This window comes from Acromyrmex echinatior, chromosome 11, assembly GCF_024713525.1.
Source record: "Acromyrmex echinatior isolate Ae372 chromosome 11, ASM2471352v2, whole genome shotgun sequence".
In the NCBI taxonomy this organism is placed as follows: Eukaryota; Metazoa; Arthropoda; class Insecta; order Hymenoptera; family Formicidae; genus Acromyrmex; species Acromyrmex echinatior.
In genome coordinates this window covers 287,277-302,538 of record NC_141862.1, presented here as the reverse complement: position 1 = coordinate 302,538, position 15,262 = coordinate 287,277, and the positions used below count along the sequence as shown (strand labels likewise).

The 15,262-nt window shown below is 34.1% G+C and overlaps 2 protein-coding genes across 8 annotated transcripts in view; one reads left to right on the top strand and one right to left on the bottom strand.

The window, feature by feature from the left end:
- Positions 1-893: 893 nt before the first annotated feature.
- The window catches only part of not (ubiquitin carboxyl-terminal hydrolase nonstop), a 17,614-nt gene continuing 3,245 nt past the window's right edge, over positions 894-15,262 (bottom strand). The window contains exons 2-7 of the mRNA XM_011069860.2: positions 9,158-9,290; positions 8,775-8,990; positions 8,167-8,581; positions 7,358-7,786; positions 7,101-7,250; positions 894-6,956 (exon numbers count right to left, since the gene is read on the bottom strand). Coding sequence (XP_011068162.1) covers positions 6,914-6,956; positions 7,101-7,250; positions 7,358-7,786; positions 8,167-8,581; positions 8,775-8,990; positions 9,158-9,290 — 1,386 coding nt within the window. The 3' untranslated portion in view covers positions 894-6,913. The remainder of the gene's footprint in view (positions 6,957-7,100; positions 7,251-7,357; positions 7,787-8,166; positions 8,582-8,774; positions 8,991-9,157; positions 9,291-15,262) is intronic.
- rempA (intraflagellar transport protein rempA) overlaps positions 13,284-15,262 on the top strand; it is a 20,695-nt gene continuing 18,716 nt past the window's right edge. For 2 of the 7 annotated variants that reach the window (XR_015546702.1, XM_087411274.1), the window contains exon 1: positions 13,290-15,057. The gene's annotated coding sequence lies outside the window, so the exon portion shown is untranslated. Of the gene's footprint in view, positions 15,063-15,262 lie in introns of all 7 variants that reach the window. The other 5 variants (XM_087411276.1, XM_087411278.1, XR_015546701.1 and 2 more) reach the window with 5 other exon arrangements.

Below are 15,262 nucleotides of genomic sequence, written 5' to 3'. Positions count from 1 at the left end.
TATGGATAACAATTTAGGAGAGATATACTAATCGCATTTCACGCTTTGCCGTACTACACACGTGTTCGCCATTTTTCGACTCTGACAATACTCCTTGAACTCTTGGGAGGTAAAAGCTGTGCCTTTATCCGTCACGATTTGCTTCGGACTGCCGAATATTTGTTTTTGAACATCTAACCAGCTCTTATCTCGGATGAGCCCCCAAATTTGTAGGAAATAAGATGATTCATATAGTGTTTGCTCAATGCACCAAGGTGTTTAGCATCAGAGCAGGCACAGCAGCATGTAAGCTCATTATGCAAGAAATTATGCATCATGTGCGGCCATATTGGAATCGTGATATCGAAGCGAGGAATGATACGTTAATTTATGCTACAAGCCATTTGTAAATAAAGACAATTTAGATAAATCTAAATGACGAGATTGCTTTAAAATACCTGTAAAAATGGGCAGAAACTGTCCTTTTCTCCCTTAATAGTCAGTAAATGGTCATAAAAGACAGATAAAGTGAGCCTAATTTCGGGCAGAAACACACGGTTTGGACAGCTGTTGAAATGAATGAAATATATGCTTTTATGTATAAAATTCCAAGATAATTATAATTTTTGCCCATTTTTAGGACTTTCATAAGTACGAGACACATCACATTTTCACAATTAAGCAAATAATAATGAAATGGCATGCACAATTTCGTCATCAAAACGTCACTTTTTCACACCTAAAGTTCAGTCATTTATCGTGGCAAGGCGCTCGTGCTTGTGGGTGTGTGGGGCTATCGATTTCGCCACATTTTGCCAGGCCGCCGACTGATTTTGAGAATCGCATGCTGACTACTCAGGAGCCTTAAGATACAAAGGAATTTAAGAGTGGAATGGACAACCCCAGAGCGACAATTTGTCGAGCAGCGATTTTTATTGTAAAGCCTAGTGAGAGTTTGCCTCAAATTAGACAATGTCTTCATATTTGTTGTAACATATTATTTCATCTGTACAAAGTTGCCTATAAATGGCCAATATTAGCACCGATGAGATACTATTAAAAACGACATGCCTTTGGACGAATTTTCGTGATTATATCAATGGAGTTCGGGAATAATTAAAGAAGGAACGATGACATTATCGACAATCAATAAAAAGTCTGCTATTATTAGCATAAATATTTCGATAATATTAAATACATTATTAAATTCGTGATTTTGTATTATGGGGCATTCTGTGGGCAAAAGATCGAGTAAAAAGGGCAGCACGAAGCACGTCTTGAATGTGGGGCATTTTATTCTGTCAAAGCGAAAAGCGCGGGAGATATAAAAGTGTACAAGAGGTGTGGTGTGGAAAAAAAAACTAAACGATGTACAAGGCGCAATAGCGCCGCTGTGATGTCAACGTCGCGTGAGCTTATGGCGCGTGATTTGATGTCACGAACCCCTCCCAGCAAACGAGAATGGATTAAAATGGATTGAAATTTTTTTCTATCTAAATGCATATTTTAAATAGCGAATATTTTTTTGAATTTAATTGGATTCAATTAGATTCAATTGGATTGAAAAACTGCATTTCTTATTTACAATTTTGAATTGCACAGAAAAAGCTAATATTATTTTTAGATTGAAAGGCATAGAGATATGCTTCATGCAATTCCTATAAATAAATAAAAATGCATTCATTTTAACATTCGTGAAATAATCAATATTTCGGAAAATCTGAATCCATTTCAATTCATTTCAATCTATTCTCGTTTGCTGGGCTTCCCCGCGTTCATGATGTCCAATCCGAGTCTCTGGATACCTCCGTGTGAGCAACGCGTCTCAACAGTTTCAATACAGTCGGCTAGGTTCTTGTTCGAACATAAGATCGCGATCATCCCCTCGTCTAGTTTTTCTCGTATGATATGATATGCGATGTCAATGTGTTCAGTGCGTCCTTTCTCGATGTGGTTTTTCGAAAAGTCGCTGCTTGGTTGTCGCATCGTAGTTTGCGTCCTTGGGATGGTAAGTCTGGTAGGCCAAGTTCGGTGATGAACATCTGTATTCACATGGCTTCCTTAACTCCTGTCGCCAGGGCGATGTATTTTGCTTTCATGCTCGAGGTGGCTATGCACTTCTGCTTTGCTGACTTCCATTGTACCAAGTTTTTCCTTAGAGGATCGTCATACCAGTGTATGAGCGATCGTCGACTTCGCCTGCCCAATCTGCGTCGCTGTGGATCCGGATTGTAGGCGTTTGTCCGACTCGGTATAGGAGCGCGTAGTCCGCTCAGTTTGGTTCCGCTCAGGTACGTGCTTTGCCTGTGCTCGGCCGGGATTCGCGTTGAATTGGGATAATTTGGTTACTGCGTGTATTATGTCGGGTCTTGTGTTGAGAGCCAGATGCATTAATGATTCTATAAGTTGCCGATATGATACTCTGGCCATCTCTCTTCTATCTCCTTCGTCGTGTATTACTATAATTGTTCGACTGTTTTTGCGGTACACGCAACTCGACAATTGTAGTCTTTGAAACCCGTTTTCGGTTAAGTATTCGTTGATTTCCATATTCCATCTTCTTCCGGATTATTTTAGTCCGCAAATGGATCGTTCGAGCTTAATCATTTTTCACTTTTCGATTTCGAGCAGGGGTGGGGCCTTCATGTATAGTTCCTCTTCGAGCTTTCTGTTTCACTGTAGTCTATTCCCTTCTTCCTGCGCCATCAGCCTTGCCTTGAATCTTGAAATTTTACCTTCGGAGTTCTTGAGTGAGAACGTCCATCTACATTTTACGCAGCGTTTGCCTGGCGGTAGATCGGCGACTTTCCAAGTCCTTCGATCTTTCAGATTCTCAATTTCTTCTTGACTGACTCGTTTCCATTTCTTCATTTGTGGTGAGGCTAAAACCTCATCTATGTGGGGCTCGGCCACTTCGACGAAGTTTATCTCCACTTCGCTCTCCGAGGGTCTTTGTTCGTCTGCGTCGGTTTACCTTTTCAGCCGTATGGATTTCTCACTATTTTCTTAGGCCAGCTACTACTTTCTTCCTGCCAGCTTTTCTTTTCTCTTGGCGTTCGTTCTCTGCCCCCGCTGTCTGTTTTGCTTTGACAGTGTTCTTTGTGTCGTCCGATGCGTCTCCTGATGAGTTTTTCAACGTTGTTCGTGATTCGTCGTTCTTCGTTCTATTCTCATAGTTGCGCTGGGGTGTCATGGTTTGCTGTCTCTCTCTGACCATACGCGATTATATTTGTATCTGTGTATCGCGCTATCTTTATATATCCACTCGTAATCGTTTTATCTTCGGCAAACCGTACACGTTTCGTTACGTGTACGTCCGCTTTTTCTGGACACCAAAGGCGGTATCTTTTAGTCTGTGACACATCCGATGAGGAAACATACTACTGCCCTATCATCGAGCTTCCTTCTTCCCTGTCTGGGTAGGTTAATGTAAGCTAGGCATCCGTACGCTAAGTGTTGAACGCTAGGTTTATTACTGGTCCATATTGTGAGTGATATTACCTCTCCTTTAATGGACGAGTGTCCAACTCTGTCGCGGATATAGGCGGGGTTTTCTGCCGCTGTGATGTCGACGTCGCCGTGTGAGCTCACGGCGTGATTTGATGTCACGAACCCTTCACATTTTTTGTCAAAAAGGCCACCTCCTTGTCCAAAATTCAGAGGGGCCTACAGGACCTTTCATTTTGGGCTTAAATTGTTGCTTGAGATGTCTGCTTTTAAAAAAGTGATCTTTTCAGAAAATCGAAATGGCGCACTCAAGATGGCTGCCAGAATGAATAAAGTCGAGCGGAAAAAAAAATGATAAAACGGGGAGCACAGACTCTTACATAACGCATAACACATGAGGCATGAGAAATTGAACCAATCAGAGTTCTTTTTCTTAGAAAGGAAGGAAATGAAGGATTTCGATTGGTACATTTTCTTATGTATTATGTTATTTTCTTATGTTATATGTTATGCAAGAGTCTGTGTTCCTCGCTCAAACCTTCAGAAGAACTACAAGACCTGATGAAAATTAATAGCAGCAAATTTTTGGCTGCTGAAAATGAATCTGATAATAAAATTTGGCACTTGGCCATATATTGGCCGCTTCTGAAAAACTGCAAAAATTCGCTTTTTTGCGTATATCTCGGAAAATATTGGTTTAAAAAAAAGTGTTTAATAAAAAATAAAGTTCTTGAAATTCTTTATAAAGAAGGTCCTATGCTATAATTTTCGTAATTTTAACCGTTTACGCGTAATATGACTTTGAATTACGAGATCCTTTCAATTTCTTATAAAAGTCTATGATTGTACAGCACACCCTATACAATCTATATACAGAAAAATTTGCTGCCATTAATTTTCTAGGTCATGTAGTATTCTTCTGAAGGTTTACCATCTTTTTTTCCGCTCGATTATGTTCATTCTGAGAGCCTTGAATGCGCCATTTTGATTTTTCGAAAAGGCCACGTTTTTTTTTTAAAGTAGACATCTCAAGCAACAATTTAAGCCTGAAACAAATCCCGTAAGCTCCTCTAAATTTTTGACAGAGGGGAGGGTCTTTTTGACAAAGAATGCCTCTATATAAATACTGCATAAATAAGTACGCATATTTTTAATGCTATATACTGATGAAAAAAATTATAATTTTTTTTTCTCTATAGTTATCATCTCTATTGATAATCAAACTTAGATAATAACATTAAAATCACAATTTTAAATAAAAATCGAGTATTATTAATGGCAAATTCGGCACACATGCACTGATTTTACTTTAGTGCTGCTCTGATATGATGTGAATGCAGAATCACTTTGATGCTATGTCAAATTGCACTGTCAGTGCAACATTTCTTGAACTCATTCAGTTTATTCCGAATATAATTCAGCACTACACTGAGTCAATTTTCATTTGCCTAATACAACAATAATGTGTGACACTGAAAAAGTTCGCACTCAGTGCGCACTAGTATATACTGCCGAATTCGCTATAAGTTTTAAACATACATATACATATATATGTCTACGAAACTAATAAATCATAAAATTAGTATTACGTTGTCAGTTTCTTACTCTTATGCTCGTTTCCAGCAATGTATAATAGATTAACTTTAATCTCGGTTCAACTTACTCTTTGTCTTTGTCTAGTTCTAAAGATGAGAAAAAGATGAAGAGTAAGTTGAATCGAGATTAAAGTTAATCTACGTTGGTGGAAATGGGCCTTAGGCCCAGTTGTCCCACCTTTTGGTAAATTTTACCTGTTAGATAAATCTGGTAATCCGCGCATGTGATTGGGTAATCTTGCTACTTACCCAACACGTAAAATTTATCAAAAGATGGAACAATCGGCTTAAATTTTAATCACTTAAATTTTAACAGTCAACTTCCGTAAGACCGGCGGTCTTTAATAGTATCTCGTCGGTGATATTAGATAAATTATATCACATTATATCAGTATACAATTATACATCACGCACTGAAAAATATCAAATTGTTTCGTATGGAATATTGAATTCCATAGTTCAAAAACTTTTTTATTTTCTTTAATACAAAAAGGGATCGATTCGTCTTTCTGAACGAACAAGATTTTATTCAATTGCTCTGCACCGATAATATTTATTAATTAATATTAACTGCAATTATTCGGAAGCCTAATTCGTAAATATAGAAAATATACAAATTCTCGTTTTCTCGCTCTTGCAAAATTAATTAATAACATATTGGATATATTAGAAAATCCGAGGTTAAACTCAATATCACGTGTTTACTCTGGTACGATCTTTTAGAGATTGAATATAAATATTTTGTTGGCAAGAGCACAGAAATTATTATAAGAAGGAAATATATACGAGGCCCATTCCCGGCGTATAGTGTGCATGCGTGTGTGCGTGTATGCGAGCGTGCGTGCAACGCGCGCGCGCGTGTGTGTGTGAGTAGCGTGTGCAGGATGATAAAAAGTTGTGAGTCTGATAAAAAGTTTGTTTTTTTCCCCGAAAACGGTTAGAGATAAGAGGAAGACACCTATTATCAAAATTGTACAATAAGTAAGAGACATACTTTGATGTTGAGTAAATGTCCTTAATTTTTCATTATTAATAAATGAAGATTTTTTTTTAATAGAAAGGAGTATTTTCTAGTCATTCCATCGATGGTACTCAATTAGTTGAATTTCTTTGTATTAGAATAATTCTTTGATAATTCAACTATCTTTGGAATATAAATTAAAAAAGAAACAGATTATAAGTTAGAATTAATATTATAATTATTGCAATAAATCAAAATTCACTATGTTGAGCTAAACATGCCTGTAGTCTTCATGGAAAGTTTGCTTGAACTTTTTCTAACTCTTGAATCGTCATTTCACAATAAAAATATTTTTTATTCTTTCTACCATGTTTTTTGGTAAGCTGTTGAAAGTGAAGAGTGAAAGAGCTGGATTATTTTCTTACCATCCGAAACATATAGACAGAACAAAAAATATTGAGTTTCAAAATTGATTTCAGAAATCTACTCTCAAGCGTTGTTATGGCTTTAACGAACACTTTGTATGTTTTGTGTGTGTGTGTGTGTGTGTGTGTGTGTGTGTGTGTGTGTGCGCGCGCGCGCGCGCGCGCGCGCGTGTGTGTAATATATTTGTCTGCAGAACAGGAGTATAACAATGGTCAGATATACAAAAATTATGATCGGTCGATTAAAAAAAATTGAGCTAATCTTAATATCTACGCTTACGTTACATTCATGTAGATGTCGACTGGGACTGTCAGACGACATACCTGATCGAATACAAAAGAAGCCAACGGAAACTATAAAGCGACAGTGACAATAATTTATATTTGATAAACATAAAATGTCACTGACGTCTAACTTCAGCAGCGATTTTTAAATTCTTTGTTAAATAAATTAATTACATGACTTGATTCATATCTTCTTTTCTGACTTTTCAGACTTTATTATTTTATCCATATTCCAAAATTTGCTTGTGATAAAACAAGAGATACCTGAAAAGTAAAAATTTATTTAGCAACTGAGAAAACGATATTTATATCTTTTTGTTTTCAGTGTATTCGTTAAGAAATTGTAATAAAAAAATCTAAATCCAGGTGATTTTTATTCACTTGCAATATCGCCCTACTTTATCTTACCCTTCGCTGGTCAAGACATCCTTTAACTTGGCCCGTGTAATCAAATGATCATTGCACTTGAACCATTGATCTCTCTGTTGCCTGATGAAAGCGGTATAATGCCCAGTCTCTAAAGAACCTTCATGATTTATTACGGCAAACAGAGAGTACCTATTATTAGCAATCATATTTTAATTCAACGTAGATTTCTTTTAAAACGATATAATGTTGGTTACCCAGAAATAGAAAAAAAATTCTAATTCAAGAGATATCACTACCTATTGTCGCTAAAACTCATATCCTCTCCGTTTTTCGACAAACCATTCAGCATAGCGCTGTTGTTGTTACCATTGCGTCTATGCGACATGAATGGCGTCATATCTAGTTGTTCGGGGAACGAGATAAATGTAGAGATCTTCTTTTTAAAAATCTTATCCTGGATTATGAAGTGCTCAAAGCGCTTTAGATGAAAGATCGCCACGATCGGCAATTGCTTCATCGTTAATTGCTTTGTGCTTTCTTGGTAAGTCTCACAGTTGCTACATTTGATCTTTGCACTAGAACCTAAATGCTCGGCTCTGGTGAATTTTTCCAGACAATCTAGCAAGGAAGTGGGTGGCCCGGGTGTATTAGAACCAGAGGTACTAGCTGCCGAAGTTAGATCTAAAGATATGTCCCAAAATGGATCTATTGTAGTAGACACTCCACTGAAAAGGAAATGAAGAATAATAGAGCTAAGTCTGATATAATAAAAATTCTTGTTATGTTAAACAGCTTATTTTTACAATGTATTATATTTGAGAAGTTTTGTATTAATCTGACGAGTATCGATTAATCACGTTGCAATTAGACACAAGTTACTAACAGCACTCGACCAGTGAAAAGCTCTAGGCGCTATATAATCGTAACACTGTGGTGGTTCAATCGAAATCCTCCTTAATCTGATATATAATATTATAATAATTATTTCTATATAAAGTAAGATATGCATTTATCACATTATTTAATGTGCTTTATAGCTTCTACATGATATATATCTTCTCCATCTATTAAGTGTCTTCTTAGAGAGATTTAGAGACTAACATACTTGCAAGCTTGACAAACAACATCACTTTGAAGGCACCCAGTAAATATTTGATCGATGATACACTTGCAGTGATGAGGGTTGTCTTTGACCAGTATCGTAGTGGCTTCACAGTGCTTATGAAGGACATCCAGTGTAGCAATGAAGAATTCATGGGCATCCTGCTGCTCATAGCCTGCCAGATGTCTGACGTGGGTCCAAATCAGATGGAGAAGTTTGTGAAGCGTCAATGGAGCTTTGTTGCCGGAATAGAACTCCTGGAACAAATGGGATACCTCGCAGACCAAACAGAGACTCGGTTGCGGGCAGTGATGACGGTCAGCAAGGAAGTAGTCGCGTAACAGTGGAGTGTGAATAAGCGCCTGTACAATGCAATTTACGAAACAAGTATTTCCAAGATTGATGAGTCCCCTTAAACCTGAAATTAGCATTAATTTTTACATTAGCATAATTATTCTACAAAGAATATTTGAATCATTATTGTCGAATTATATTTTTTTAACATAATACAATACATTATAACATTATTTGCATTTAATAAAATTTATTTAACTTGTACAATGTAATCTAGAAATTGAACCAACAATAAGCTTGAGAATGTTTTTCAATACCTATAGTGGAATTTTCTACAACGCGTCTTCGGCGCGGATGATTTCTCAGCAACTCCGCCTCCGTCTGCGTGGGTTCCCATGCACGATAGAATTCCCCGAAGCTCAAGGATTTTGCCAACTCGCTCCATTGCGCTTTTGCTACTTTTAACAACTCTCTATCGTATACATAATCACCGCATTGGAAGCACAAAATATTCCCGTAACACAGATCAACGGCTGCGATAAAACGGAACAAATAAAACGATATAAAAGGGCAAATTGATTAACTATTATACATATATAAAAGATTCACGTTATATAATTTTATTTATTTATATAATGTTTATTTTTGACAAAATATTTGAATGCATGTAATAGATCTAAACTGAAAAATATTCCATTACCTAGAAAATGTTTCTTCGTTTTTGCATGCTCTTGTATATGGCCTTTTACATAACAGCCAAAAAATATACAATGAAGACAAGAATGTAGGCGATCCTTGTAAGTTTTACATGTGTGACATAAACAACTCACAGCCTGCAAAATAAAATGCCTAATATTAATCGTTTTACGTTTACACATTGTCTTATTTATTAAAACAAACGAGTAAACTTAAACTTTAAACAAAATTTAAATTTAAAGTAATTATTTTAAAATTTAGATATGACGTAATTACTGAGCATGCTCAGTAAAATAATTTCATTTTCATTTCATATTTTGCAAAATATCGGTTAGAAATCATTTTTAAGACTATTTCAAAAACATTTATAAAAAATTGTTTCTGTTTTATCTAAAGAGTAATTTTCAAATAATTAGTATATCGATATCGACTATTCTTAAGGTAGAGGGGCGCGTCATATTAAATATATTTATTAAAATAAATTAAAATTATAATATAAATATAATAATTATAAATATAATAATTATAAATATTATTCGCTCCGAATTGTAACAAAATAAACTGGATAGATAAGTTAAACCACGAGCAACAAAGGGCCTAATTAAACTAATTATACATTAATACAACAAAAACTACACATTTCGACTAAATTAATTGTAAGTCTTCATCAGTCTAATGATTTTAATTCACGACGATATGTCGAAAATTTTTCCTTTTTTCTTGTTATTCATTATTCCTAATTCGTTATTCCGAACAGGTTTCTTATAACCTGAATTGAATTAATAAATTGTATCCTATTGGCAGAACATATAACGCCAACCAATAGTATAGAACATCCAACTCAGTGCAAATCCGCTCAGGTTGAAAACGCTAATAGTCAAATGTGAAAAGAATATAATATAATCAATTACTATGATTGGTGAATTTCTTAAGATTTAAGGCTTACATCTATTGTGTTTATCGTACACATGAAATATTATATATATGACCCTTTACAATAAGCCCTTTACAATAATTTAATTTGTTTTAATTAAAGCTTTAAGTAACTAAACCTTAAGTAAGAATATTAAAACCTATAACGGTCGAAGCTGGATTTTTAATGCTTTAAGTAATTTAATATGAATTGTATACATACTATATGTATGTACAGGGTGAGTAAAAAGTTCCGGACCGGTGAAATATCTCAAAAACTAAGCAGTTTCGAAAGAAATGTTTCCTACAAAAATTGTAGGGTTTTAAGAGTCGATAGGAGTGACAAGTCAATTCATTTTCATTTCATTTGTGCAGCTACATATCTGCACTCTATTATATAAAAAAATCAGACTTTATTATATAAAATATTGTCTCGTAGAAAAAATATTTTGCCATGTGAAACTCGTTTTGGATTACATTTTACGAAACTACGAAGCTTTAAAGAACTAAAGTTTACAATTTCATTCTTAAAAACATTTTAATGAATAAAATGCTTCTAATAAAAAAAAAGGAGCATGAAACCACAGCACTGGATGTTATTTGTGAAATTTAATAATTCATTACATTAATAACAAAATCTTTATATTTAAAGATTTTTTTGATTTATAAATCACGTTCGTTATAATTATTTATATTGGTATGCTTCTTATTTACGGTGCAGATACCTATCTTTACGTTGATATTTTATCTCCAAGAAATAATATTGTAAAACTTTTTCGGTTTTTTTCTTTATGAAGTACGTACAAAGGCGGATTTGCAAATTGATTCTTAAAACGTCTACTTATCATATGAAATAATTATTTAAAATATACGATTTTCGCTAAATACATCTTGTCGCTGTATGCTCCTTATTATTTATATTTTGTATTGTTTCCTCTCTAAAAGTTTTTCAATTCTGATTCTTGAAAATTGTTTAATAATAAAATTATGTGCATCTTAACTGCACTGTAGTACATGTAGTACATGTCGAATGAGATATCAGAATAAATTTTTATTTTGCCTTTTTCCCCAAAAAATCTCTCTATACGAACCTTCAGGAGTCTTTCCTGATTACGAATATCGCAATTAAAACGCGATTCATGTAATATTTTAATCATAATTTTAGCATAAAGAAACACATACATAAGTGTAGATCTAGGTCAATTATGCTGATTTTTTCTCGAAGAAATAATATTTCCTTATGGAACTTTTTGGAATTTCTTTCTTATGGTGCTGGGAAGGTACAGAGCCGATTTTGCAAATTTATTCTTGAAAATTTTTTATTAATAAAATTATGTATACAGAACTGCATTATAGTACACATCGGATGAGATATCATTAGAAAAATGTTAACGTATTGAAAAACTATAAATAAAGCTTTTGCAAAAGCCTCGGTAGTCTAAAGGCCATGATACACAAAAAAACTTAAGCAATAAAACATAAGCAATAAGCGAATTGACCAATCACGATCCGTAAGACCATAACGTAAGTAGTAGTCAATCCAGCATGTTAATTTTCTTATTGCCTACATCTTATTACCTTTAAATTTTTTATATGTCATGGCCTTAAAAACTTAGGACGCTTGTACGGAATATAAGAATTCCGGGTTCGGCCTCCTGGCCGAGGTAATATTTTTCACAATAAAATTAATTTACATTTCTTACAAAATTATTTTACAGTTTCTCAGCATATTAACATCTTTCTAATATGATACCGGATTGAGCATCAAATTATTAAAATTTACTTGTCAATTTAATTTAATTTGTAATATTATTACAATAGTTTAATCGTGTTTATAAATGCGAAAAACCAATTCGCGCAGTTTGAATAACTATAAATATGGTATATATGCATGTACATACAGTGTTCCACACGTAACTGTGATCACGATTTTTCCGGCACTTTCGATGATGTGACAAAAATTATTTTGAATAAAAGTTAGTCAGTTTTCAAGCGACTACAAATTGCAATACTGAAAATTTGCAAAATATTCTTTTTTAAGAAAAAAAGTCAAGGTCGTCCTAATTTTTTTAAATGGCACTACGTATTTTTTATTTCATCATATTGTAATTGATGTCAGGACGAGTTCAATGACCTGCTATACTATGACCTTGAGATGACCTTAAAGTCAGACGTGTGGATTCAATAAACGGAAATGTTTTCATGACAAATTATTTTGTATTAAACTTTACATGTTTTTTATTGTTCAGAAAAAATATACCTGTAAACAAATTGAGGAACCGACGTAACCATTTCTGAATACGTAATGTGAATATGTATGTAATGTGAACATAGAAAAAAATGCCAACGTAATTTGTAGAACTTAGCATAGCTCGAACGCTGTTACGACTTTATTTATACTTGTGTTCTTTTTTAATTTGACATTGAACAAATAGTCTCAATTTGTCGAAAATGTATTTTTATAATGAGAAAGTTGATATGCAGCTGATACAAAAATTTTTTTCTACCGTAAAATATGTCCATATAAAATTTAATACAAATAAAATAATTTTTCACGAAATTTCCGAAGTTTCCGTTCATTGATTCCACATGCCTGACTTTAAAGCCATCCGAGGTCATAGTATAGCAGGTCTTTGAATTCTTGACAATATTGTGAAGTAAAAAATACGTAGTGCCATTTTAAAAAATTAGGGTGACCTTGACTTTTTTCTTTAAAAAAAAAAATACTTCGCAAATTTTTAATATTGCAATTTGTAGTTGATTGAAAATTGACTAACTTTTATTCAAAATAATTTTTGTTACATCATCGAAAGTGCCGGAAAAATTGTGATCACAGTTACGTGAGATACCCTGTATATAATATATATGTATAAGTATAATATAATTCATACTGAATTATTTAAAGCATTAAAAATCCAGCTTCGATCGTTATAGGTTTTAATCCTACTAATTCCTACTTGTTGTGTATTCACATTAATGTCTTAATGAATCATTTATTATTAAGTTTTAAGAAATTGATCAATCATAATCGATTGTTCTTCTCATATTCGACTGTAAATTTCTTAGAATGGCCACACACACTTTCCGTAATAATAATCGTAAAGTCTATTCTATAATGACTATGTTTATACAGCTAGATTTATGACGAAGTTATAACATCGATGTTATGAAACTGGTCAATCACAATCATTCCGTTCTTCAGAAGAATAGCTAGTTTTATAACATCGATGTTATAACTTCGGCGTAAATCGAGCCGTGTAAACATGTCTATGTGTTTTTTGTTTCTTGTTTCCTGTTTTTTTTTGCTATTTTTTACATCTTATCTTTTTGCTTATCTGATTTTTTGTTCTCTTATCGCGTGAGATAAAAGTTAGGCTTCGGAAGGAATAGGAAACAGTAGCAAGAAATACAATTGTTGTTGAAACGACAAAAAGAAGAAAAAAGCAAGAGGTAAAAAGAAGAAACAAAGAGCATATTATAAAATAGGTTTAAGACTTAACCAATCATAGTCAAGAATTGTCTAAAACTTTCAGTTTGATTAATTCTTATGCGTCATCTACAATACGCAGAGTAAGAAGAGTAAGAAATTGACCACAGTCGATTATTCTTCTCACATTCGATTGTGATTGGTGATTCAATTTCTTACTCTTATTTCTTACTCCGTGTATTATAGATGATGCTTAAAGCGTACAATGAACAGTAGCAGTAGAGGCTGTAGACACGTCGGGAGTAGACTAATTTTCCGGCCCAGCCAGAAATGATTGATCGATTAACGTCAAATCGATACTGAACTTCGCATCATCGCTTACGATTTGACATTGATCGATCAATCATTTCTGGCTGGACCGGAAAACCAGCTTACTCCCGACACGTATCTACAGCTTCTACTAAAATCACTAGATTATAAAGTACCGCAATTGATTTCAGAAATTCGCGTAAAAACGGCCGAAGTGCATATAATACACGATTTGAAGTACACCAGGGTCCACATTGGGTCAATTGGGTACAGCTAACCTAACCGTACATTTTCGAAACATTTTCAAGCGTCAATCTCGAGATTGAAGGCGCAAATTCATCATCATTGTGTTGATATTAACATAATAAAAACCTCTTCAAGGTTTTTTTTCCAGTTTATCAGTATCGTGTTGTTAAAGTTAATAATGCCAAGTTGTTGTCTAAGTGCAAAAACACGTTTGCCTCGGCCGAATAATCTCTTAAAAATGCTCAAATTCGTGTAATCACACGTGTGATGTGTATTCTTGAACAGTTTTGAACTGTACTTACACGTATCCTTTGTGCACTTTTATGCACAAAACTTCTACGACAAATCCGTATTAAACTAAAGAACACATAAATTGAGCATTCGTACATATTCTTTTGTTCATAAATAAACTAATTACAACTAAAAAACATTGATTTATATATTTGACGGCTTCATTTTCCCAAATAAAGCACGTAATACAAATGCATAAATTCGAAATGACCGCGTTTCGCGTGAAAATGGATGCGAGTACTTTATAGATCTAGTGACTTTAGCCTCTACTGCTACTGTTCATTGTAGACAACACAGTACAGTAAAGGTATAATTTCACGAGCTCAAACCGGTTGTTTCAGCGACAAAAAGGATCATTCATAAATTTTGACCTTTTGTGATCCTTTTTGTCACTGAAACGGTTGGTTGGAGTGGCTCGTGAAAATGTATTTTTAAGTATCGTCTACAATGAACAGTTGATCGATCAATCATTTCTGGCTTGGCCGGAAAACCCGACGTATCTACAGCCTCTACTGTTCATTGTAGACGACGCATTACAATTGCTATTATATGGAAAGTGTGGGGAGAGCTCCATTTGCGCATATCACTTCATGGATAATTTAAAATTTTCTCATTGGTAAAGCAGCGAAAAATTACAAGGAAATTAATGATCTATGATGTATGTAATCGGGAATGTAGACAAGCGGGATCCTCTCAAATGTGCGCGGACTCCCTTATATGTACGGTGACTATACATTCTTTATTGTAAAGGACAGTCCTTTTCAAGTAGCTATCTTTTAGATTTATTTGTTTCTTCAAAATTCAATTTTGTTTTCCAATTTTATTTTCCAATATTGTCCTTTATTATCCTTTATTTTGACATTACGGGAAATTCTTTTTTAACTAGCGTTCCAATGTCTAACATATTATATTAATAAGCAAATT